Source organism: Oryctolagus cuniculus, chromosome 11 (assembly GCF_964237555.1).
Source record: "Oryctolagus cuniculus chromosome 11, mOryCun1.1, whole genome shotgun sequence".
Classification (NCBI taxonomy): domain Eukaryota; kingdom Metazoa; phylum Chordata; class Mammalia; order Lagomorpha; family Leporidae; genus Oryctolagus; species Oryctolagus cuniculus.
Window position 1 is genome coordinate 60112072 of NC_091442.1, and position 25503 is coordinate 60137574.

General features: G+C 50.3%; 3 protein-coding genes across 4 annotated transcripts; 1 reads left to right on the top strand and 2 right to left on the bottom strand.

Annotated features, from left to right (window-relative positions):
• The first annotated feature begins 288 nt into the window (after positions 1-288).
• On the top strand, positions 289-21638 carry MARS1 (methionyl-tRNA synthetase 1). 2 transcript variants are annotated; one of them, XM_002720913.5, is made up of 22 exons: positions 289-545; positions 1359-1449; positions 1613-1691; positions 1770-1904; positions 3263-3338; positions 3546-3718; positions 3846-3952; positions 7578-7694; positions 7835-8038; positions 8472-8673; positions 10220-10294; positions 14917-15087; positions 15234-15329; positions 15463-15580; positions 16461-16674; positions 19796-19927; positions 20032-20136; positions 20223-20409; positions 20917-20988; positions 21126-21149; positions 21241-21333; positions 21418-21638. In XM_002720913.5, exons 1-22 carry the CDS (start codon positions 437-439, stop codon positions 21562-21564), a joined length of 2727 nt encoding a protein of 908 aa, XP_002720959.1. In that variant the 5' UTR covers positions 289-436; the 3' UTR covers positions 21565-21638. The 2 variants fall into 2 exon arrangements, with proteins under 2 accessions (XP_002720959.1, XP_002720960.1); XM_002720914.5 differs by lacking the exon at positions 21126-21149.
• DDIT3 (DNA damage inducible transcript 3) lies at positions 21570-22358 on the bottom strand. The gene is made up of 2 exons (XM_070052518.1): positions 22221-22358; positions 21570-22134 (listed from the first exon to the last, which is right to left on the bottom strand). The coding sequence occupies exons 1-2, from the start codon at positions 22356-22358 to the stop codon at positions 21766-21768; spliced, it is 507 nt and encodes a 168-aa protein (XP_069908619.1). The 3' UTR covers positions 21570-21765.
• LOC100338439 (DDIT3 upstream open reading frame protein) lies at positions 21570-25405 on the bottom strand. The gene is made up of 4 exons (XM_017350485.3): positions 25306-25405; positions 22965-23012; positions 22221-22377; positions 21570-22134 (listed from the first exon to the last, which is right to left on the bottom strand). The coding sequence occupies exons 1-2, from the start codon at positions 25366-25368 to the stop codon at positions 22971-22973; spliced, it is 105 nt and encodes a 34-aa protein (XP_017205974.2). The 5' UTR covers positions 25369-25405; the 3' UTR covers positions 21570-22134; positions 22221-22377; positions 22965-22970.
• Positions 25406-25503: the final 98 nt, after the last annotated feature.

Below are 25503 nucleotides of genomic sequence, written 5' to 3' on the forward strand. Positions count from 1 at the left end.
GCTCCCGCCCCCCGCCCTTTTCTGTCTCCCTCTCAAATAAAATAAAATATTCAGATCCTTAAAAACGAGAGTTGGCCATTACGAGTAGCTTCTATTATGACTTGGCCACTTCATCCTCCACATCGACAGAACGAGAAACGGCCACGGTTTCTGTCACAGCCCTGAGGACCAGAGGATAAACTCGCAGAGTCCCCTCCGCTCCTGAGCCCGGCACCAAGAAGGCGCCGCTCTAGTACCGCGTGTGCAGTCTCTCCGTCTCTATGGTCGCTTCCTGTGCGCCAGTGTTGCATGATGGGAGAAATAGTCTACTTTCCGGGAGCGCGGCGAGAGCCTCGGCTTAATACAGAACTGCATTTCCCGGCGGGCTTCGCGGCGGCCGCTCAACTTAAAGGCGGGAGGCCGGTTCCGGTTGCATCAGCGTGGGGTGCCCGGCGAAATGAGGTTGTTCGTGAGTCCGGGCTCGCCTGGAAGCCTGCCGGTGCTGGCAGCGGCCGGGAGGGCCCGGGGCCGAGCAGAGCTGCTCATCAGCACCGTAGGCCCCGAAGGTACTCGTGTTGGTACTGGGGGTGGTGGTGAATGAGGGGGGCGGGACCGGAACACGTCTGACACCCTGCAGAAGTCGTCCCCAAACCTCCGGTCCCCCCCCCCCCGTTCCGTTCCCTTGATCTCAGCGCACCCTTAATTTCTAGCCTGTCCATTTTTGTCTTCCAAACCCCGCCTTACTCCCCAAAAGCCGGTCTCCCCTTCCCAACCTTTCCCCCGTGTCTATGAACCATCCCACTTCTCAGACACCCAACCTTTCCCCCGTGTCTATGAACCATCCCACTTCTCAGACACCCAACCTTTCCCCCGTGTCTATGAACCATCCCACTTCTCAGACACCCTTAGCCATTCTTAAAAGATGCCTCCCTCCCACCCAAAGCACCCGCACACTTCTTTCTGTTTACCTTTTCTCTCTCTAGGCCAGTGTCTGGGTGGCTTTTGAACGATTCTCTTGTCAATCCTCCAATTTCGTTTTTCCAGCGTGATTTCCGTTCATTCTTCCATATTCTAGTTGCTTTTAGTTGTTCCCGTTCTGGGCTGCAGCACTGCCCCAACGCCACCAGCTCCTCTCTGCAATCCCCATCTGTTGTTTCCAGCTGCCAGTGTTGGCCGAACACCTGCTGGTCTCTCCAGCTCATTCTAGACCCGCCCCCTTTCGGTGGTCCTATCCTGGAACCTCCACGTTGAGACTGCCCATCTCCCTTCACTGAACAAAGCAAGATTGTTCACATTGATCACGTTTTTCTTTTCTTTCTTTCTTTCTTTTTTTTTTTTTTCCGGTCCTGTTTTTCACCCATTTTCCTCTCCTGCATCAGAGTGTGTGGTCCCGTTCCTGGCCCGGCCTAAGGTCCCCGCCTTGCAACTGGATGGTGGCAACTACCTCTTCTCCACTAGTGCAATCTGCCGGTCAGTATTGGTCCTGTGGTGTGGGGAGATGGATGAACCAAAGCAGGCCTCGCTGTCTTTTTTGTGGCCTTACTTGCAACCATCATTTCACTGAGGCGGGAGAAATGGGCTGGACAGACGAGGCTCCTCTAATTGTGTCTTTGGCTGCTGTCTCCCTGGGCAGATACTTCTTTCTGTTGTCTGGCTGGGAGCAAGATGACCTCACCAACCAGTGGCTGGAATGGGAAGCCACAGAGCTGCAGGTGGGGCTGAAGCACGGGGGATGGCAGGCAGGTCCTTGCTCGGCATGGCCGTCCTGACCCATGTCCCCTGCGTTTTAGCCAGTTTTGTCTGCTGCCCTGTACTATTTAGTGGTCCAAGGCAAGAAGGGGGAAGATGTTCTTGGCCCAGTCCGGAGAGCCCTGACTCATGTTGACCAGAGCTTAAGTCGGCAGAACAGTCCTTTCCTGACTGGGGTGAGTTGACTTTGAGGCGGGGACTGCAGAATGCTGCAGGTGGGAGGTGGCTAATGGTTACTTAGCATGTTCAGTCCTCAGCACCAAGGCTGGCGTTGTGCTGCAGTGGCTCAGGCTGCCGCTTGTGGTGTATAGCATCCCATTTCCAAGTCTGGTTTGAGTGGCTGCTCTGCTTCTGATCCAGCTCCTTGCTAATGTGCCCGGGAAGGCAGTGGAAGATGGCCCAACCTGCACCCATGTGAGAGACCAGGATGGGGTTCTGGCTCTTGGGTTTGGCCTGGCCCAGCCCTGGCTGTTCCAGCCATTTAGAAGATGGATGGAAGATCTCTCTCTGTTGATCTGCCTTTCAAATAGATAAAATAAATCTTTTTTTTTTTTTTTTTTTTTGACAGGCAGAGTGGACAGTGAGAGAGAGAGAGACAGAGAGAAAGGTCTTCCTTTGCCGTTGGTTCACCCTCCAATGGCCGCCGCGGCCGGCGCACTGCGGCCGGCGCACCGCGCTGATCCGATGGCAGGAGCCAGGAGCCAGGTGCTTTTCCTGGTCTCCCATGGGATGCAGGGCCCAAGCACCTGGGCCATCCTCCACTGCACTCCCTGGCCACAGCAGAGGGCTGGCCTGGAAGAGGGGCAACCGGGACAGAATCCGGCGCCCCGACCGGGACTAGAACCCGGTGTGCCGGCGCCGCTAGGCGGAGGATTAGCCTAGTGAGCCGCGGCGCCGGCCGATAAAATAAATCTTCAAAACAAAAACAAAACCTTAGCGCTGCCACTTACTAGCCGAATAACATTTTTTATTTAAATTTTTATTTATTTGAAAGGCAGAATTACATAGAGAGGGAGAGACAGAGAGAACAAGAGAAATCTTTCATCTGTTGGTTTACTCCCCAAATGGCCGCAATGGCCCAGGCTGTGCCAGGCCAAAGCCAGGAGCCCAGGCTTCTTCCACGTCTCCTATGTGGATACAGGGACCCAAGTACTTGGGCCGTCTTCCACTGCTTTCCCAGGCACATTAGCAGGGAGCTGAACTTGAAGTGGAGCAGCCAGGTTTCAAACCAGCGCCCATAGGAGATTCTTGCATCCCAGGTGGCGGCTTACCTCGCTAAGCTACAACACCAGATCTAGCAGTGTAACATTAACAAACCACTTCAACTTTCTAATTCTTAATTTTTTTCACACATGGGGTGGGGGTACTAGTAATATCTCATTGAGTTATTGTGAGGATTGAGCTAGATAATATAAAATGCTTAACAGAGTCTTTGACATGTAGTAAGTGCTCAGTAAAGGTTAGAAAGTATTATTAATATTGAGAAAAAAAGCTGAGCTTCTCACCTGTTCACCCTTTTCTTTCCCTAACAAAGGAGACAGAATCTCTAGCTGACATTGTTTTGTGGGGAGCACTGTACCCCTTGCTCCAAGACCCAGCCTACCTCCCAGGTGAGACCTGCAGCTCCGGGAGCTTGGTGTAGGGGTTGTAGAATGAACAGTAGAATATTGGCCCGCCTGACAAGGCAGCTACAGCAGGGGATGGCTGAGGGAGCTGGGAGAGTGGCTGGAGAAATCTCACAGAGCAGGGAAGAGGTCCCTGCCTGCCCAGTCCAGCTCCTCACGCCTGCTGATTCCCTCTTCCTCCCATGCCCACAGATGAGCTGGGAGCCTTGCGCAGCTGGTTCCAGACACTGAGCACCCAGGAGCCATGTCAGCGAGCTGCAGAAACTGTGCTGAAACAGCAGGGGATCTTGGCTCTTCGGCCCTACCTCCAAAAGCAGCCCCAGCCCAGCCCACCTGAGGACAAGGCTGTCAGCAATGAGCCTGAGGTTTGGGACAGAGCCCTGGGGAGGTTGGGAGGTGGCCCCTAACCTTTTCAGTTCTTGGAGAGTGAAGATAGAGTTTCTGTGTCCTGGGGGCCCCCTCACTGGTGAGGGGTTCTGTCTGCTCTTCTAGGAGGAGGAGCTGGCCACCCTCTCTGAGGAAGAGATTGCCGTGGCTGTCACTGCCTGGGAGAAGGGCCTGGAGAGCTTGCCCCCGCGTCGGCCCCAGCAGAATCCAGTGTGAGTGGCTACAGATGAGTGCGCTTAGAAATGTTAACAGACAGGAACAAAACAGACGGGCCCTCTGATTTCATGGAACTTTGAGTCTAGTGGGTAGGTATTTAAAAAACGATCAGAAAGATGTCTAGTTGCAGATTTTAGTAGATCATGATGGTAAAGGACAGGATACAATGAGAGAAAACATCAGGAGACTTAGAGGTTTTTTTTTAAAAAAAAATTGTTTATTTATTGAAAGAGTTACAGAGGGAGAGAAGGAGAGGCAGAGAGAGAGGGAGGGAGAGAGAAAGAGACAGAGAGAGACCCAGATGGCCACAACAGCCAGAGCTGGGCCGATCCAAAGCCAGGAGCCAGGAGCTTCTTCTGGTCCTCCCACACAGGTGCAGGGGCCCAAGGACTTGGGCCATCTTCTATTGCTTTCCCAGGCCACAGCAGAGAGCTGGATCGGTAGAAGAGCAGCCGGGACTCGATGGTGGCAGTTTTACTTGCTACGCCACATCACTGGCCCTGAGGCTTCTTTTAAAAAGTAAAGACTTAGAAGATGAGTAGGCGGCAGTTAGGCAAGGGTCAGGATGGGGAAAGGGTGAAGGGTCAGGATGGGGAAAGGGTGAAGGGTCAGGATGGGGAAAGGGTGAAGGGTCAGGATGGGGAAAGGGTGAAGGGTCAGGATGGGGAAAGGGTGATTCAGATAGAGAAACCCTAAGGTGCAAAGGCCCAAAGGGCAAGAGTTTGTGTTTTTAAGGAGCTGATCAGGTCAGTGACTGCAGGCTGCTTGGTCTAGAGGCAGATGGGTCAGGGTGAGCTTTTAGGGGGAAGCAGGGCTGAGAGGGTGCCCGCGCCCACCTGTGTGTCCTCGTGCGCGCTGCCTCTCCTCCCTGGAATGCTGGTGTGCAGCTCTGCCAGCCCGGAGCTCTGCCCTGTCCTTCTCAATGCAGCGTGAGACCTCTCATGGTTGTCACTGCCTCATCGCTTGTCTGTTTCCTCAGTAATTTCTAAGCTTATTGAAGAGCAGGCCTGTTTCTTTCCTTTTGTGGGGCCCAGGTGCTTATGTGCAGGGTCAAGCATTTAGTAGATATTGATAAAGTTTGAGTGAATGAATGAATGAATGGAAGTCCATTATGTATTCATTTGCTCATTTTGAGTAGTTTTTGAGTATTGTGGATTCATTTTAGAATTAAGCACTTTGAACTCGTAGTGAATGAAAGGTAGACTTTTGCAGGTGTTCATACAGGCAAACATGTTTAAAAATATAAGTGGAGGGTGAGACAATGGATATTGAAGACCCTCTAGGCAGACTAAGTGGTCTTACCGATTTTCATCTCAGGCTGGAGTGTGTGCTTGCCTTCCGTGGACCCTTTTTCCCACTTCGCAGCGCTCCGTTGCTCTGATCCCAGCAAACAGTTACATGAGCACAGTGAGCCTCCCTTGTCCATGATCTTGTTTTGTGTGTTTGTTACGTGTGGTCAACCATAGTCTGAAGACTATTAAATGGAAAATTCTAACCAATTCACAAATTTTTTTAAAATTTTTATTTAAGGTCTACAAATTTTATGTATTTCATATGTACAGATTTAGGAACATAGTGATACTCTCCACCCTAGTGTCCTCACCCACCACGGGTTTCAAGTATCTTTTTTCACGGTACATTTTTGTAATTTTTAAAAAAGATTTATTTGAAAGTCAGAGTTACACAGAGAAAGGAGAGGCAGAGAGAGAGGTCTTCCATCCGATGGTTCACTCCAATTACTTAAGCCGTCACCACTGTTTTTAGTACCCTCATACTCTGTTTATTGCTATCTATACACACCTATGCTCAAGCTTACTTTATAAACTAGGCACAGCAAGACATTAACAATAACTTTTTTTTTTTTTTTTTTTGACAGGCAGAGTGGATAGTGAGAGAGAGAGACAGAGAGAAAGGTCTTGCTTTTTGCCGTTGGTTCACCCTCCAATGGCCACCACAGCTGGTGCGCTACAGCTGGCGCGCTGCGGCCGGCGCACCGCGCTGATCTGAAGGCAGGAGCCAGGTGCTTCTCCTGGTCTCCCATGCGGGTGCAGGGCCCAAGCACTTGGGCCATCCTCCACTGCCTTCCTGGGCCACAGCAGAGAGCTGGCCTGGAAGAGGGGCAACTGGGAAAGAATCCAGTGCCCCAACCAGGACTAGAACCTGGTGTGCCAGCGCCGCTAGGTGGAGGATTAGCCTATTGAGCCGTGGCGCCGGCCCCATAGTTTTTTTATTATATGAATTTTCTGTGAACATTTTGAAGTTTCTTTATATGCATAGATTGCTTCAAAAATTTTTTTTGCACCAAAATAAACTTACCTTTCAATTCTGTTTTCCATGAACTTTTTGAGGTACTCTGGTGTATGCATAGGTTCAGTAGGATCTGCAGGTTTAGGCAGCCACAGGGAGGGGTCTTATGATGTGTCCCCCGCAGATAATGGGGAGTTACTGTAGAACAGAATGTTCCCCGCTGCAGGCAGAACCCAGAGCCTGCTCACCTATATGTCTGCTGCAGTAGTAAGCACACTCGTGCGAGAGGTAATGGGGAACTGAACAGGAGCCATGTGTGAGAAAGGCAGAAGTGGTTAGGGGCTTGGGGTATGAGAAAAATTGAGTGGGAGGCTGATTGTCAGTGAAAGGTTTTCCTGAAGCAGCAGATTTCTCAGTTGGATTTCAGAGAAAATTGTGGTCTTCAATTATGGGTAGAAAGGACAGTGCACGCAGGGAAAGCTGTTGTGAGGAGATCAGCTGTCGTATGTGTTAGGAACTAGACAGGCCATCTGCCTGGGACTGGCAGCAGCTTGGAAGAGGCAAGGTTAATGTGAAGGCATTGGGAGGCAGTGGTAACTGGATGAGAGAATAGCTGGGAAGATGACAGGCATTTAGGTGAGGTGTCAGTGCTATGGAGGGAGGGGGCTGGCAGGGTGTGTGCAACTGAGCTGTCCAGAGCGATACAGTATGAGGAAGGAGTACTGAACTGAGTGCCTTGAGATGTTTAGATAGATTGAGAAGCTGACTAGGAATGATCCTGAAAACGTGGGGAGGGTAGGGGCTCTGTGGAGGCAATAGCTGGTGCCTGTTGGTTTACGTTATTGGCCACGAAGAAATAGATAGAGGTTAGGGAGGGGGGAGTCAAGGGGCCTGAACGGGCTTGGTGAGACTTGTACAGGGTGATGAGCTGCAAGAATTTCAGAGAGGGACTGGAGGCAAGGTTGCATAGCACCTGGGAAACGGGAGAGGTCAGCGCTGGGCAGTGTTCCAAGAGACAGATGATGGGTGGACAGTCTAGGGAGACTTGTCAATACTGGGGAAGTTTGAATGAATGAGAAAAGAACCAGTTGTTAGTGAAAGACGTGGAAACCAGTGGTGGGATGAGTCTCCTTGATAGCAGTACGTGAGGCTTGCTTGTGTGATCAGGGCCCTGTGCTTGCAGCTCTCGGGGCTCTGCAATCTATGGTCGTGGGGGACCTTGTGGTCCCGTGGGCTCTTGTGAGGAAAGACTTCAGATGTACTCGTGCGAGAGCCTGTGACTGTGGAACGTCTGTGTCCGTGTGTTCTGTGTACTTTGGGTCTCTTGACCCTTGCATCCCCTCCATGGACTTTCCCTTCCTCCTTCCGTGCCAGGCTGCCTGTGGCTGGGGAAAGGAACGTGCTCATCACCAGTGCCCTCCCTTATGTCAACAATGTCCCCCACCTTGGAAACATCATCGGTTGCGTCCTCAGTGCAGATGTCTTTGCCAGGTGGAGCCAGCTGCCAGGGGATGGGGGAGGGACCTCCTGTGGGGGGTGTGGGCCTCTGGGATGCCTGGTGGATGGGGACTGAGGAGAACCTTGGCACAAAAGACCAGCTGACTCAGGGCCCTCTGATGGCCATTTACCAGGTACTCTCGCCTACGCCAGTGGAACACCCTCTATCTGTGTGGAACAGATGAGTATGGTACAGCCACAGAGACCAAGGCTATGGAGGAGGGCCTGACACCCCAGGAGATCTGTGACAAGTACCACATCATTCATGCTGACATCTACCGATGGTTCAATATCTCATTTGATATTTTTGGTCGCACCACCACTCCACAACAGACCAAGTAGGTATCTTCTAACGAAGCAGAGATGGAGGTTGAAGGCTGGGGCTGGGGACGGTGACAGTCGCTTGGAGGTGGAAGGAAGATGGGTTGCTATCTGGGCATTCTGCTTAAACACAGGATCTGAATAGAGCCCTGAAATTTATCCCGTGTGCTGGTGTCCAGACATTGGTGAGGGGATTCATTGTGTGCAGAAGCCTGACCAATGGCCAGGGTAGCCAAGAAGAAGCCTTAAACTTGAGGGACGAGATTGTGTGTTTGCTCGGGGAATATGCATGAGGGCACTGGACTCAGCCAGTAAACTCTAAAGAGTGGCCTTGGGCTGGCTGGGCCATCTGCCTGATTTCTCTGGGTTTGGGTCCCTGGTTGGAGTGGCAGGAAGAGGGGTGCACCACTCCTCTGGCTCTCTCTCCTTGTCCTTTGCTTACCTTGCCAGGATCACCCAGGACATCTTCCAGCGGTTGCTGTCTCGAGGTTTTGTGCTGCAAGACACTGTGGAGCAACTGCGGTGTGAGCGCTGTGCCCGCTTCCTGGCTGACCGCTTTGTGGAGGGGGTGTGTCCCTTCTGTGGTTATGAGGAGGCCCGCGGGGACCAGTGTGACAAGTGTGGCAAGCTCATCAATGCCATCGAGCTCAAGGTGAGAGCAGAGTCTCCAGGGAGCCTGGAAGGCCACAGTGCATATTTTTAAGGCCCGGTCTGGTCCCAGTGAGGATTTTTATTTTAACATTTAAGACCTTTTACCAGTAGCCCTTTCTGACCCATTTCAGCAACTCATCATTTCAAGTGAAACTTTCTGAAAAATGCTTATTGAGCACTCACTGTGTGCTTAGTGCTCTGCCAGGAAGTAGACACGTGTTTACTCACTCACCCTCTGCTGCTCCTTCAGGCTAACCGTTCAGGCTTGTGTGGCTCTTTCTCTTCTCCATGAAGACCTTCTGTCTTCAGGTCTGCATTTGCTCACTGGCTAACTTACTTATTCGCTCATTTATTTGACAGACATTTTTTGAGTCCTTATCCTAGGCCGGTTCTAGGTGTTGAGGATCAGGCAGTGAATAAGGTGGACTCTTACCTGCTACAGGGAGGAGACCAACACCACCCAAGCAAATAATCACAGTCACCTCCCAGTGTCTGGGTGGGGATTGGTTCCAGGACTCCCTGTGGATGCCAGAATTAACTGATACTCAAGTTCCTTTTATAAAGTGATGTAGTATTTACATGTAACTTACGTACATTCTCCTGGATACTTTGAATTTTCTCTAGATACTTACATATACTTATTTGCACTAACAGTGCAAATGTCATAAGTGGTTGTTACAATGATGAAAGGCAAGCTGCTGGGTGGAATGTAGATGGGAGGGAGGCAGGCGGGAAGTGGGGAGGAGGGTTTGAGATGCATGTTCTAGGGAGGACTCTAAAGAGCTGGATGGCCTGGAATTTGGGGTGGTGAAGAGAGAGATGAGTTTGTGACTGGAGCGCTTGAGGTGACGGGAGCACCATCCGCGTGTGAGCAAGGAGAGCAGGTTTTCAGGTGGAATGCAGTGGAAGTGTCAGGTTTGTTACGCCCAGGATGCTTATTGGATGCCCAAGTAGAGCTGCTAGGTAGGCAGTTGGGTGTAGACACGTGGAGTTCAGGAGGGATCGTGAGAGAGGATCTTGGGTAGAAACCCGCTGGGAAGTTTTCTCTCGTTAGCCCCGCCTGTTTACTCCTTAGGCCTTCCTCCTTCAGAGTTTATGTGTCCACTTTACCACTCAGGTAAAGTGACCTCTTGCTTTGTAAAGCTGTGCCCTGGTTTCTTAGGTAAGCCCTCCGTCCCTAGTCTGATTGGAACCTCCTCAAGGAGAGGGGACGTGTGTCGTCTCTTTGGTTGTCCTTCTTCCCCTTACCCAGCTCGGGACAGTGCAGTGCTGTGTGCCTGGCCTATGCTCAGGGAATGCTTTTTCCTCCTCTGGAGTGGTAGCAGTGTGATGGGAAACCGGGAGGAACCAGTGTTAGCACTGCAGCCTTGAGTCTCCAAGCTGAGAGAGGGCCACATGACCAGGGAGTGTGAAGCTAAACCAGACATCAGCCTGAGGGGCTCCTCCCTCTGTGTCCCTGCGATTGCCCAGACAGCTCCCCTTGACCTGCAGTCCTGATCTTGACCTTGGCCCGCCCGTCACCCCTTCTCTGGACTCTCCTTTCACAGAAGCCGCAGTGTAAAGTGTGCCGGTCGAGCCCTGTGGTGAAGTCCTCCCAGCACCTGTTCCTGGACCTCCCTAAGGTGGGTAAGCCTTCAGTCCCGTCTCGGCCACAAATACTGCTGGCCAGTCGAATGTTTTCAGTTTCTATGGAAAGTTGCCTGCTGTTATAAAGAGATGAAACAGATGCAAGGGCACAAAGGGAAAGCCCAGGCCACCGCTGCTCGTTCCCCTCTGTGTCTGTTCTGAAATACACACAAGTATTGTTTTGTGTAACACCAGTTATATCAGGGCTTTCATACTCCTTCTGCGACCAGCTTGCTTATGCTTTGTGCTACATCTTCACCAGTCTTGCATATTAGGAAGTTTGTCTTTTTTTCTGTTCTAAAATTTATTTGGAAATGATTTCAACCTCACAAAGGTACAAAAGTAAACTTGCTAGAACAAAGAACACCATGTTCTTTTCTTTACCCAAAAGACACTCGATGTGCCAGGTACCCGGATTCAGTTAAGACTTTGCTTCATTTGCTTTAGCATATTTTCTCTCACTCTTCTCCATAGATACCACATAGTTGTTGTTGTTGTTGCTCTTCTTCTTCTTCTTTTTTTTTTTTTTTTTGACAGGCAGAGTGGACAGTGAGAGAGAGAGACAGAGAGAAAGGTCTTCCTTTGCCGCTGGTTCACCCTCCAATGGCCGCCGCTGCAGCCGGCGCACCGCGCTGATCCTGGCAGGAGCCAGGAGCCAGGTGCTTTTCCTGGTCTCCCATGGGGTGCAGGGCCCAAGCACCTGGGCCATCCTCCACTGCACTCCCTGGCCATAGCAGAGAGCTGGCCTGGAAGAGGGGCAACCGGGACAGAATCCGGCGCCCCAACCGGGACTAGAACCCGGTGTGCCGGCGCCGCAAGGTGGAGGATTAGCCTATTGAGCCACAGCGCCGGCTTCTTTTTTTTTTTTTTTTTGAAAAGCAGAATGATGGATTGTCCATTTGCTGCTTTAATTCCCAAATGGTCGCAATGGCTGAGGCTGGGCCAGGTCAAAGCCAGGAGCCTGGAACTCCATCTGGGTCTCCCACATGGATGGGCAGGTCCTGAGTAGTTGGGCCATCATCCCCTGCTTTCCCATGTGCATTAGCAGGGAACTGGATCAGAAGTGGACCGCCTGGGATTTGAACCAGTGCTCATATGGAATGCACTGCTGTGGTGGCAGCTTAACCTGCTGTGCCACAACACTGGCCCCTCCAGCTCTCATTTTAAAGTAGAATATTCTTCATTTTTGATTTGTTGGGTGTTTCCTCATGGTTAGATCTGAGTGATTCCTTCTGTTGGAACACTATTGGGCTGTCATTGGTGATGACAATTCTTTTAATGAAGGTGCTACTCAGTTTCTGTACTGTATGTGTTCCCCCCTTACTACTGATGAGCAGTCTGGGCATGCACCTTTTCCTACCATGCAGATGCTGTGCTTTAGTATTCATCAGTCATTTTTTTTTTTATTTTTTTTAAGATTTTGTTTATTGGAGAAGTAGAGTTATAGACAGTGAGAGGGAAAGTCAGAAAGGTCTTCCACCCGCTGGTTCACTCCCCAAATGGCTGCAACAGCTGGTGCTGATCCAATCCAAAGCCAGGAGCCAGGAGCTTCTTCTGGGTCTCTTATGCTAGTGCAGGGTCCAAAGGACTTGGGCCATCTTCTACTCCTTTCCCAGGCTCTAGCAGAGAGCTGGAGCGGAAGAGGAGCAGCTGGGACTAGAACTGGTGCCCTATGGGATGCCATAGCATCAGCCCCCATCAATCATTCTTACTCCAACCACTCTTCATCATGTGGATTTTCCAGCTCTACCACGTCCCTCTACATTTACTCTTTTCCCTTGTATATTTTTTTAGTTACCTGTTTTCAGTGTAGACTCATGGAGTCCTATTTTTCCCCTACTCCTGTCCTAAGTGATTTTTATGGTCAGATTGTCCCTTATTTGGCAGTTGGGGAACTGGCCTCTGCTCCTGAGATACCCTACTATCTTTTTTTTATTATTATTAAAGATTTATTTATTTGAAAGAGTTACACAGAGAAAGGAGAGGCAGAGAGAGAGAGAGAGAGAGAGGGAGAGAGAGGTCTTCCATCCGATGGTTCACTCTCCAATTGGCTGCAACAGCTGGAACTGCACCGATCTGAAGCCAGGAACCAGGAGCTTCTTCCAGGTCTCCCACGCAGGTGCAGGGGCCCAAGGAGTTGGGCCATCATCTGCTGCTTTCCCAGGCCATAGCAGAGAGCTGGACCAGAAGTAGAGCAGCCAGGTCTTAAACTGGCGCCCATATGGGATGCCGTTGCTTTAGGCCAGGGTGTTAACCTGCTGCGCCACAGCACTGGGCCCCACCCTACTATCTTTTTTATTTTTTTTTATTTTTTTTATTTTTTATTTTTGACAGGCAGAGTGGACAGTGAGAGAGAGAGACAGAGAGAAAGGTCTTCCTTTTACCGTTGGTTCACCCTCCAATGGCCGCCGCGGCTGGCGCGCTGCGGCCGGCGCACCGCGCTGATCCGATGGCAGGAGCCAGGAGCCAGGTGCTTTTCCTGGTCTCCCATGGGGTGCAGGGCCCAAGCACCTGGGCCATCCTCCACTGCACTCCCTGGCCACAGCAGAGAGCTGGCCTGGAAGAGGGGCAACCGGGACAGAATCCCGTGCCCCGACCGGGACTAGAACCCGGTGTGCCGGCGCCGCAAGGTGGAGGATTAGCCTAGTGAGCCGCGGCGCCGGCCCCCACCCTACTATCTTTTAAGTACTTCCTTAATTTCTGGAATAACAAGGTTCTTCCTCACTTTCCCTCCTTTCCTGTTCTACCTTCCTTCCTCCCAGCAGGGATCCTGATTTCCAACAAGCATCAGCACGGTTTCTCGTTTGTTCAATCCTGCAGTATTCCTGTAATGATTTTAGCATTGCTTCACCATACTTCTTTGAAGAAAACCTACTGACTGGGATTTGTTGGCAGTCTTGATTCCTCCAGACCTAGGGGATACAGTCAAGTGATGTGTGCAAAGTTTATTTGCATTGAGGGATTTCCAAAAAGCTCATGGAAAATTAAATTTCAACTTTTCTGGGGTGTGTGTGTGTGTGTGTGTGTGTGTGTGTAAGTGTAACTAAATTTATCTTTAATCCCATTTTCCATGAACTTTTTGAAGTCCACTCATTTTTCTTCTAAGTTAATATGTAACATAATGTATATCTTCTGTTGCATTTTGCCTTTTTCACTTTATATATCCTGGAAATTGCTCCATTTTAACTCCTAGAGATCATCCTCATTTTTTCATTGTTTTTTGATTTTTGGGACAGAGAAACAGGAGATAGAGATCCTCTGATACGAGATATAGGTATTCCAGTCCGTGGCTTAACATACTGCCACAGTGCCCACCCCTGGGTACCACAGTTTATTCCATCAGATTCCTAATGTTTGATATTAGGTAGTTTTCAGTCTTGTAAAATGACATAATACTACATATAATGGCATATAATGCAGACCTTGTACATAGGTATTTTTGCATTCTTGGAAGTTTCTGTAGCATAAATCCTTTAAGTGTGATCATTTGCTATTTGGAGGATAGAAATGCATGTACAGTGTAGTACGGGATTGTCCTCAGTGGTTATGGGGTTGTGCTACCACCCTGTACTCAACCAACAGCATGTGAGTGTGCCTGTGACCCTGAGCATCGTTAGGCTTCAGGAGCTTATCCCTTCAGTGACATGGTACTTAGATGGATGAAGCCCATAACCCATCCCTTCAAAAATTTATCTTTCCTTTTCTGCTTACAGAAGTGGTAAAATCTTGTGGGTTTTTTGGTTTTTTTTTTAAGATTTATTTATTTATTTGAAAGGAGGCAGAGTTACAAAGAGGCAGAGGCAGAGAGAGAGAGAGGTCTTCCATCTGCTGGTTCACTCCCCAAGTGGCTGCAATGGCTGGAGCTGGCCCAATCCAAAGCCAGGAGCCAGGAGCTTCTTCCGGGTCTCCCATGTGGGTGCAGGGGCCCAAGCACTTGGACCATCTTCCACTGCTTTCCCAGGCCACAGCAGAGAGCTGGATCGGAAGTGGAGCAGTTGGGACTTGAACTGGTGCCCGTATGGATTGCTGGCATTGCAGGCTGTGGATTTACTTGCTGCGCCACAGTGCTGGCCCCAAAAAGCTTGCTTTTAAAATTTCAGATAGAAATCTATGGTAGAACAAGTAACAGTTCTCATAATTAAGCACTAATACATATTTTCCTTCAAAATTTTTTTCAGGCTCTATATTAATTTGCCTATTTTTACTTTAAAAATAGGATTATATCACATTATTGTTTTGTAGTTGGCTTTATTTAATTGATAATATATTTTGGAGGTCTTTTCTTGTCAGCATACATAATTTTTTTATGTAGCATACTCATTCTTTTAATGGCATTCTGAATGTTTCCTGGTATTGAGTGTAGAGATCAGAACCATGGGAATTTGTTTCAGGTTTTTGCTGTCATAATCTGCATTTCTTTCTATATGAATATTGACACTCGGGTGTAATTATTTCTGAATAAACTGAAAGAGGTGGAGTTGCTATGTCAAAGACATGAGTCTTCTAATTCTGATTACTTGTTGCCACACTGTGCTCCAAAAAGGCTGTGTGTGTTCCTCCTTATGCTAGCCATGTGTGAGGCTGGCCTAAATCAGGCTGTTTCTCTTTGTTGAGTCAGCTGGAAGAGCGACTGGAGGAGTGGCTGGGGAAGACGTTGCCTGGTAGTGACTGGACACCCAATGCCCGGTTTATCATTCGCTCTTGGCTTCGGGATGGCCTAAAGCCACGCTGCATAACCCGAGACCTCAAATGGGGCACCCCTGTTCCCTTAGAAGGTTTTGAGGACAAGGTAAAAACTCTATCATTTATTTGTATCTCATTGTTCATCTGTGGGGTTGAGACCCTGGGCTAGCTGAATAGACCACTGATTATGTCTTGTTTTGGTCTGGGAGTTTGATTGATCACTGTAGTGCTGCTTTCCTCTTGACCCTCCAGGTATTTTATGTCTGGTTTGATGCCACTATTGGCTACCTGTCCATCACAGCCAACTACACAGACCAGTGGGAGAGATGGTGGAAGAACCCAGAGCAAGTGAGCAGTTCTTGGTTAACCTGTCCGTGGGTGGGATGTGTGTGTGTTAGGAGAGTGTTAGGGTTGATATCTGGTCTTTCCTGGGTCTTTGAAGGCAGCCACAGAGATCTCTCTCCTGACTCTGTCCCCCTAGGTGGACCTGTATCAGTTCATGGCCAAAGACAATGTTCCCTTCCATGGCTTAGTCTTTCCTTGTTCAGCTCTAGGAGCTGAGGACAACTACACCTTGGTCAAACACCTCATCGCTACAGGTAGGTCCCCTGGAAGACTGCAGATGGTGTGTTCCCAGGGATTGAGGGCAGTCCTTAGAAGATGATCTTGGAGAGGTGTAGGTCTTGAGTTAGGAGTTGACATGAAATAGGAAGTATTTAAAAACAGGAGTAAACAGTCTAGAGAAAGGAAACAAGAAACTAAAGAAAACCAAAGTCTAAAGCCGGGATAGGGAGTCCTTTTTTTCTTCAAGCAATATATATATATATATATATATATTTTTTTTTATTTGAAAGTACTAGTTACAGAGAGAAAGGAAGAGACAGAGATCTTTCGTTTGCTGGTTCAGCCCCCCAGATGGCTGCAACAGCTGGGGCTGGGCCAGGCCGAAGCCAGGAGCTGCTTCTGGGTCTCCCACGTGGGTAGCAGAGTCCCACTTAGGCCATCTTCTGCTGCTTTTCCCAGGCATCTTAGCAGGGAGCTGGATTGGAGGTAGAGCAGCTGGGACACAAACCAGCACCCGTATGTTATGCCAGCATTAAGTACTTGCTACGCCACAACGCCGGCCTCAGTGGGGAACCCTTTTTGTGCCAAGGGACACCTGGATATTTATAACATCATTCGTGAACTAAACAAAATGATCAACTTAAAAATTAGCCTGCAATTGATTTACTGAATTTCAAGTCCTGCCTACCAAATGATATGGCTCGCAGACTGGATGTTTCTCACCCCTGGGCGAAGACTTTGCAGTAGGTACAGGCAAAGAGAGAGTAGGGGCCAGAATAGATGGGGACTGCCGTGTTCCGTGCAGGCCAGCTACTCAAGGGGGAGTGTTGGTGGATCCCACAGTGGAGGGGTTAACAGGTCAGAGGGGAGAAGCATGTGATTGGAGCAGATGGTTCTCATTCTTTCTCTGTCCAGAGTACCTGAACTACGAGGATGGGAAATTCTCTAAGAGCCGGGGTGTGGGAGTGTTTGGGGACATGGCCCAGGACACAGGGATCCCCGCTGACATCTGGCGCTTCTATCTGCTGTACATTCGACCTGAGGGCCAGGACAGTGCTTTCTCCTGGACAGACATGCTGCTTAAGAATAACTCTGAGCTGCTTAACAACCTGGGCAACTTCATCAACAGGTGGGCCTTGGTGAGGGGCTGATCTTCCCTCAGCAGCTGAGAACGTGGACAGAACTAGTAAGCAAGCTGTGAGGGCTGGGAAGTGTAGTGGGGAAAGTTGATCCGTTGGGACCCACTTCTAGCATATAGTAGGCTGTGTACACTCGATGGAACAGTTAACTGTAGAGATGTGACTTAGCAAAGTTGCTCACAAAGTGGGTTTTTTTTTTTTTTTTAATAGAGATTTATTTGAAAGATAGAGTGTCAGAGAGGGAAAGAGATAGAGATTTTCCATTTGCTGGTTCAGTTCCCAGGTGGCTGCAATAGCCAGGTCTGGACCAGTCCACATCCAGGAGCCAGGAACTCCACCTGGGTCTTCTACTTGGATGGCAGGGCTCAAGTACTTGAGCCGTCTTCTGCTGTTTTCCCATACCAATAGTAGGGAGCTGATTAGAAGCACAGTTGTGGGGCTGGTGCTGGAACATAGCGGGTAAAGCCACTGCCTATGGTGCTGGCATCCCAGGTTCCGGCTGCTCCTCTTCCAGTGCAGCTCTCTTCTATGGCTGGGGAAAGCACTGAAGGATGGGCCCAAGTCCTTGGACCCCTGCCCAATGAGGGAGACCTGAAGAAGTTCCTGGCTCCTGGCTTCAGATCAGTCCAGCTCCAGCTGATGTGGTCATTTGGAGAGTGAATCAGTGGATGGAAGACCTTTCTCTGTCTCTCCCTCTCTCTCTAACTTGTCTCTCAAATAAATATGGGGCTGGTGCTGTGGCTGAGCAGGTAAAGCCGCCGCCTGCAACGCCAGCGTCCCATATGGTCCTGGTTTGAGACCTGGCTGCTACGCTTCCAATCCAGCTCTCTGCTATGGCCTGGGAAAGCAGTAGAAGGTGGCCAAGTGCTTGGGCCCCTACACCTGTGTGGGAGACCCCGAAGAAGCTCCTGGCTTTGGATCAGCTCAGCTCCAGTCATTATGGCCATTTGGGGAGTGAACCAGCAGATGGAAGATCTCTCTCTCTGCCTCTGCCTCTCTGTAACTCTGCCTTTCAAATAAATCTTAAAAAAAAAAAAAAAAAAGGCAGCACAGTAGCTTGGTCTTGAACTGGCACTCTGAGATGGGATGCTGGTGTTGCAAGCAGCCAAGCAGCAGCTTAACTTCTATGCCACGTTCGAGCCCCACAAAGTGGGTTTTTGCAGATTCTCTTTCTTTTTTTTTCTTTTTCTTTTTTTTTTCTTTTTTTTTTTTTTTTTTTGACAGGCAGAGTGGACAGTGAGAGAGAGAGACAGAGAGAAAGGTCTCCCTTTTCTGTTGTTTCACCCTCCAATGGCCACCGCGCTGATCCGAAGGCAGGAGCCAGGTGCTTCTCCTGGTCTCCCATGGGGTGCAGGGCCCAAGCACTTGGGCCATCCTCCACTGCACTCCCGGGCCACAGCAGAGAGCTGGCCTGGAAGAGGGGCAGCCGGGACAGAATCCGGTGCCCCGACTGGGACTAGAACCCGGTGTGCTGGCGCCGCAGGCGGAGGATTAGCCTATTGAACCATGGCACCGGCCTCTTTCTTTCTTTTTTAAAGATTTATTTGAAAGGCAGAATTAGAGGAAAAGATGGTGAGAGAGAGCTTACATCCTTTGGTTCTCTTTCCAAATGGCTGCAACAGCCAGGGCTACGCCAGGCCAAAGCCAGGAGCCAGGAGCCAGGAGCTTTATCTGGGTCTCCCACATAGGTGCAGGGGACCAAGTACTTGGGCCATCCCCCACTGCTTTCCCAGGCATATTAGCAGGGAGCTGGATCAGAAATGGAGCAGCCAGGACTCCAAACAGCCCCGACATGGGATGCTGGTGCCATAGGCTGCAGCTTAACTCACTGTGCCACAGCAGTGGCCCTACAAATTGTTTTCTTTCCTAGCAGAAAAGTTCACCTGCAGACGACTGAAAAGTCTGGTTGATGAAAGACGTTATTTTGGAGTGGGGACAGAGATTTTCTTGGTTTAGGCTCACATTGTATTACTGGTCCCTATCTCAGCTGTTCTGCATCTTAAGAAAATACCTTCCATGGCTTAGGATTCTTCAGTTCCATTCTCTGAGCCCAGGGCCTTTAGCTCAGTCCTGCCACCTACTCATTCAGGTCTGGTCATCAGCCACATCTAACAGGTAGTCCTCACTAAGCTACCACTAGTCTTATTTTTTTAAGATTTATTTTATTTATTTGAAAGACAGTTACAAAGAGAGGTAGAGCCAGAGAGAGAGGTCTTCCCTTTGCTGGTTCACTCCCCAAATGGCTACATCGGCCAGAGCTGAGCTGATCCGAAGCCAGGAGCTTCTTCCGGGTCTCCCACGTGGGTGCAAGGGCCCAAGCACTTGGCTATCTTCTACTGCTTTCCCAGGCCATAGCAGAGAGCTGGATTGGAAGTGGAGCAGCTGGGACTCAAACTGGCGTCCATATGGGATGCCGGCGCTACAGGCTGGGGCATTAAACTGCTGTGCCACAGCACTGGCCCCACAGAAGTCTTTTAAATTTATTGACATATATTTGAGAGACAGACCAATACCTTCCATCCACTGGTTCACTCCTCGAATTCCTCCAATAACCATGAATGGACCAGACTGAAGCCAGGAGCCAGGGACTCCATTTGGGGCTCCTGTCAGTGGCAGAGACCCAAGCACTGGAGTCATCATCTTCTGCTTCCCAGGGTGTGCATCAGCACTCTCCTGAGTGATGCCAGCATCCCCAAGTGGCATCTTTACCACTGTGCCGAATGCCTTCCATTTGTTTGATGGCAATCAATATATATATTGTAATCTGGCCATTCTGAGTATTGACTTCTTAAAACCGGGAGAAGCACCTGGCTCCTGGCTTTGGATCAGTGTGGTGCGCCAGCTGCAACGCAGCGGCCATTGGAGGGTGAACCAATGGAAAAAGGAAGACCTTTCTCTCTCTCTCACTGTCCACTCCGTAAAAAAAAAAAAAAAAAAAAAAGTGTCTTTATCAGGCTTTTTTCTGTTCTTAGGGCGCGGCAGATTAAAACGTTACTTTGTTAGGCTTTGCTTCTAGCTGGAGGGAAGTGTCAGTTCTGAACAGGAATCCTGAGAAGGACGTTCCAGAGACTGGACAGTAACTCCCCTCTCTTCTGCCCTGCCCCCATCAAGAGCCGGGATGTTTGTGTCTAAGTTCTTTGGGGGCTGTGTGCCTGAGATGGTGCTTACGTCAGATGACCGCCGCTTGTTGGCTCACGTTACCCTGGAGCTCCAGCACTATCATCAGTTGCTGGAGAAGGCACGGTGAGTGTGACACCTTGGTGTCTCAGTGGTGTGCGGGCATCTTGAGAGCACCATCCTGGCCCCTGCGCTCTCATATGCCTTGGTCTGCCCTCTCTCTCCCTCAGGATCCGCGACGCCTTACGCAGCATCCTCACCATTTCTCGACATGGCAACCAATACATTCAGGTCAACGAGCCCTGGAAGCGGATAAAAGGCGACGAGGCTGACAGGTAGGGGCAGGGGCAGGCACAGGAATAAAGTGGCTGATGGGCTCTGTCTTCCTGGTGACCTTGACCTAATACCTCTCCTTCCCCAGGCAGCGGGCAGGCACAGTGACAGGCATGGCAGTGAATGTAGCTGCCTTGCTGTCTGTCATGCTCCAGCCTTACATGCCGACGGTTAGTGCCAGCATCCAGGCCCAGCTGCAGCTCCCGCCTCCAGCCTGCAGTGTCCTGCCAACAAACTTCCTGTGTACCTTACCAGCAGGACACCAGATTGGCACAGTACGTCTTAAAATTCATACTTATATAGCCTTTGGGGTGGGTTCAGGGGGAGACCTAACATCTCTTCAGCTTTACTGTGGGCATGAGACTTTTTTTTTTAAGAATAATTTTTAATTTAAAGAGTTACAGAGAAAGGTAGAACTGGAGAGGGGAAAGGAGAGGTCTTCCATTCCGCTGGTTTACTCGGGCATGGGACTCTTAATAGCTTTGAATCATCTGTATACCTGATGGCTCCTTATGCTGGGACCAATACCTGGCATATAAAACCATTTTGCATTTGATTAAAGAAGGCCATGTGTCCCTTGATCTCCATGATGCTAGCAGGCAGCTGTTTCTTCTTTTGGGCTAAGATGATAAAATAAGTACATCACTAAACTTTTGTCTAAGCTAAAACATGAGGGTACTTCAAAATGTTTGATCAGAGATGTGGTTTGGAAGGCCTTTTTGTGGGAGTCTGCCTAGTGGTTTACACCTAACAGTAAATGATCTGGAATTCCTTTTTCGCAGGTCAGTCCCCTGTTTCAAAAATTGGAAAATGACCAGATTGAAAGTTTGAGGCAGCGCTTTGGAGGGGGCCAGGTGAGAAAGCTGGACTGTGCCCTCCCCCGGCAACAGCCCGTCACTGCCTTAGTTTTCCTAAAACAGTTCTCATACATCACATTTCCATCTTTGGGTCCTGCTGCTTCCTCACCTGTAGTTTTTCTTTCCTGTCTTAGCTAGAAGAGTCCTTGGAGTTAAAGGTAATCACTTTCCCTCCTGTTCTGTCAAACTGGAGAACAGGGAGGGGGCAGTGTTTTGGTTGCTGGTGGTAACTCTGTTGTTGTTCTGCAGGCAAAAGCATCCCCCAAGCCAGCAGCTGAGGAGACTCGTAAGACAGCTGGGCCACAGGAGATACAAACACTGCTGGAGGAAGTGACAAAACAGGTATAAAGGTTAAGCGCTGTGGGAGCCCGGAACAAAATAGGTCCGTGCCTGCTCTCACACTCTCCACGCGGCCTCCTCTCCTAGGGCAACCTTGTCCGAGAACTGAAAGCACAGAAGGCAGACAAGAACCAGGTTGCTGCCGAGGTGACTAAGCTCTTGGATCTGAAGAAACAGCTGGCTCTGGCGGAAGGGAAACCCCTGGAAACACCCAAAGGCAAGAAGAAAAAGTGAAAAGCTTGGCTCACACACAGTCACTTTTAATGATAACGGGCAGTAATAAATAAATGTACAATCCCTATATACAAGCCGAGACCTCTTCCTTTGTCTCTCCCAAGCTGTCCCCCTACGGAATTTGTGTAGTTGAGGGTCACATCACTGGCACAGGTGGGCAGGTGCTCGTGGCCCACGTAGGAGCGTGACTGTCCCAGGTGTTCATGCTTGGTGTAGGTTCACCATCCTGTCGATGAGCGCGCGGCGAGTGGCCTCCACTTCCCTGGTCAGGCGCTCGATTTCCTGCTTGAGCCGCTCGTTCTCTTCAGCGAGCTGTGCCACTCTGCGCTCGTTCTCTTGTTCCTTCTCCTTCATGCGCTGCTTCCCAGCCCGGGCTGCGCACTGGCCACTCTGTTTCCGTTTCCTGGTTCTTCCTCGGTCTTCTTCCTCTTCCTCCTGAGCCAGGGAGCTCTGACTAGACTCTGGCGAGCGAGGGCTCAGGGAGGTGCTGGTGGCTTCTGCTGGCCCTGGCTCCTCAGCCAGCCAGGCCAGAGAGGCAGGGTCGAGAGTGGTGAAGGTTTTTGGCTCTTCCTTCAAGGAAATGGGAAAAGGTAGGATGGTAGGGAAGGGAAAAGTAACATCCCCCCCACCTATACTTTCAGGCCTCCTATACTCACCTCTTCGTTTCCAGGGGGTGAGACATAGGTACCCCCATTTTCATCTGAGGACAGGACCTCCTGCAAGTCCTCATACCAGGCTTCCAGCTCCCAGCTGGACACTGTCCCGAAGGAGAAAGGCAACGACTCGGCTGCCATCTCTGCCGTCGGCTCAGTTCTGGAAAAGGACATGCTCAGATAGCGCGGCGTGAACTGTCACACTAGCGGATGGAGGATCTCCCTCCCCCTGTCACACTGCCTTTCCAGTGAAAGAAGACGAATAGTTGCACATAGCCCGCTGTCTGCACTACAGGCTGGCAAACTGGTCTGTTTTTGTATAGTGTTATTGAAACACAGCCATACTTACTCCTTGTCATTTAGGACTACTTTTTCATGCTATAACAGCAAAGATGAACGAGTAGTTGTGACAGGAACTATATGATGCTAAGCATCTAAAACATATGATTTGGCTCTTTAAAAAAATCTGCCAGCCCCTCCTCTATACTCCTTTCCTTTCTGACCAAGACTCAAAGACTTGGGGCTGACTGAGTTTGCGTTCATTTAGGACATGTTCTTAGAATGGCAACTTGGTCACTGTGTTAGAGGCAGGTCTGCCCAGATGTGGGCGGACAACAAAAGCCTGCTCAGCTCTAAACCCTTATCTCCCCCCTTCTCTAGGTCTTTTAATAATTTCTTAAGGTCCCAGCAAAGGGAGCCTAAACAGCATACAGGACATTGTGTTGGCCAAGGGTGGGTTAAGCTTACCTGCTTTCAGGTGTGGTGATGTATGAAGATACACTTCCTCCTGGAACACTGTGGGGAACAAACACAAATGTTAGCCATTGGGGGATGGGAGAGAGCGGTGCTTGCTATTTATTTCCAGCTTCTTAGTGGTCCTCCTTGACTTCTTATCTTGGGGGACACGGACAGTTAAAGATCATTTCCAAGGACAGAAGTGAGAGCCAGTCTCCCTTTATTTTTAGTTCCTGACGTTTGTAATTCTGATTACATAACAGTGAAGTCCTGGCCAACTCAGCTTTCTCTAAATTCAAGGCAGGCCTCAAACTTGCCAAGGTAAGGACTCCGCTACATGGAAGGGATTTTTCTAACTCTATTCCCACACTGACATCCTTCAAATGCACATTTCCAGTCTGGACCTCCCCTGGGGCCACCAACTTTGCTATCTCCTGCCTCCTTGCTGTTTCCTTTTGGATGTCTGATAACATCTGGACTCTGTGCAAAAAAACCAAAAGCCCCAGCCAATTTTCTCATTAAAAAAAAAAAAAAAAAAAAAAAAAAAAACCCTGGGGTTATGCATTCTAGTGTAGCCATTGCCTACAATGCCAACATCCCATATGGATGCTGGTTCGATTCTGGGCTGCTCCATTTCCAATCCAGCTCCCTGCTCAGAGGATGGCCTAAGTGTTTGGGCCCCTGCACCCACAGGGCGGGGGGAATGTGGATGAAACCTCTGTCTCCTGGCTTCAGCCTGGTGAACCAGCGGATGAAAGATTTGTCTCTCCCTTTCTTATAACTGAGATAAATCAATCTTAAAAAAATCAAAATACTTCTCACTGATTCCATTGTTTCCATTATGGATCAGTGTACCATCTCTCCCCTGGGTTATCACAGGAGTCCCCGATGGCAGAAGGTTTCCACCTCAAAAGTCAACTGACAATACAGCAGCCAGAATGTCCTCTTCCAAACCATCCAGTGACCTGCTACTGCAGGCGTACTAAAAGGCTAACCTCCTCAAAATGGCTTACAAGGCCTAAAGCACCCTTTCCTTTCCTGCCCCCGAGTTTTCACGGTCCACTCCCTCTTGCTTTAGTCTGGCCCACTGGCCTTGTCTCTAAAGAAACCAAGATGCTGCCATCTCAAGGCTTTGCTCTGGCTGCGCCTCCTGCAAAGCTCTTCCTTCCATGTTGCTATCTGTAGGGTCCACTGCCTTGCTTCCTTACCGGTCTTTTCATTTAAATACCACCTCAGAGAATTCCTGCCCCTGCCCCCGATGTAAAACTGCACCCCCGCACCCTGAACACTCTGTTACTTTCCCTGCTCAAGTTTTCTCCACTGCACTCGCATTTGTTTATTCCTTCCACTGAAACAGAAGCTGAGAGCAGAGATTTGTTCATGGATATACCCCGGGCCTCAAACGACCTGGCACACAGTAGGTGCTCATTATCTATCCCGTGTGACTGGATAAGCCCTCAAGCCCGGAGGCTGCGCGCTGCCCATCCTTGGGGACTGGAGACGCAACATCGCCCTGAGTGTTTCTCTGCAGAGCTGTCCTCCCTGGGGAAGCCTCCCTCGCCTTCCAGTGTGTGGGAAGCAACTTTCATCAGCAGAGGAGCCTCAGGCCAGAGGGCAGCAGAGCCAAACGGGGGCCGGCCTGATGCAATGCTTACAGTCAGCTGGAAGGCACGACGCAAGGAAGATGGAGGCACCAATCCCAGGAGGAGGGCGATACACTGGGGAGACCCCAAGTGGCCTCCCTCACTTAAGACATGCAGGCTGCTCTCTTCTGCGGGAGGCCCAGGGACCACTAGGGAATGGGAAAATCCACCTCTGTTCCCTGTTCCATCTGTACCCCTGTCCCCAAAGGTTCTATCTACAGCTACGGCACTGGCCATGCTGACGCCGGAGGCATTGCAGCGGAGGCAGGCCTGGGGGTGGGGCAGGGGGAATGCCGTTGGTGGCAAAGCGGCGGACACGGCCCGAGCCACGGCCATCCAGCTTTCTCGGGGCGGGGGTGTGTCCTGTCCCGCCTCCCACTGGACAGGCCTAACAAGGTGGCCTGAAGTCGGCCACGGAAAAGAATGAATTTCTCGAGGTCAGCCAGGGTCCCTGGGCCCCGAAGCGCAGAGCAGAGCTCACGCTCCGGGGAGGGGTGGGGCCCCGCTGTCGTACGGAGAAGGAAGGGCCTGTAAGCAGCACTCCGGAATCAAGGACTGTCCCCATCCCTCCCGGAGGGTCCCTAGCTTCATCGCGGGGTCGGGGGGGGGGGATGGGGCCACAGCCCGAAGAGCGACGCCCCAACTTTGAGGAGACGACCGGCGTCCGCATAGACAGGAGAGTAAAAGGTAGATGAGGAGTCAGTACTCGCCTCTCTCCTCAGGTTCCGGCTCTGATTCTGGCTCTGTCGCTGCCACCGGCTCATCTTCAACATGATAAGTTCTGTGTCTCAGACTCAGGCTCCTGACCTCGAGAGCGCAAGAGCGCAGATCTTTTACCAGGGGGTTGGCCCTCCTCTCAGGGGCGGTGCCCAAGAGCTTACCAATCAGAAAGCGGCACGCCGACACTG

Bases quoted from the DNA above. Each gene is read 5' to 3' on its own strand.
- MARS1 (XM_002720913.5), top strand. From the start codon at position 437: ATGAGGTTGTTCGTGAGTCCGGGCTCGCCTGGAAGCCTGCCGGTGCTG. The intron at 1,905-3,262 runs GTGAGTTGACTT...TCCCTAACAAAG, and splicing joins ACAGTCCTTTCCTGACTGGG to GAGACAGAATCTCTAGCTGA. The intron at 20,137-20,222 runs GTAGGGGCAGGG...CTCCTTCCCCAG, and splicing joins AAAGGCGACGAGGCTGACAG to GCAGCGGGCAGGCACAGTGA.
- DDIT3 (XM_070052518.1), bottom strand. From the start codon at position 22,358: ATGGCAGCCGAGTCGTTGCCTTTCTCCTTCGGGACAGTGTCCAGCTGG. The intron at 22,135-22,220 runs GTGAGTATAGGA...ATTTCCTTGAAG, and splicing joins CACCCCCTGGAAACGAAGAG to GAAGAGCCAAAAACCTTCAC.
- LOC100338439 (XM_017350485.3), bottom strand. From the start codon at position 25,368: ATGTTGAAGATGAGCCGGTGGCAGCGACAGAGCCAGAATCAGAGCCGG. The intron at 23,013-25,305 runs GCGAGTACTGAC...TGTTCCCCACAG, and splicing joins GCCGGAACCTGAGGAGAGAG to TGTTCCAGGAGGAAGTGTAT.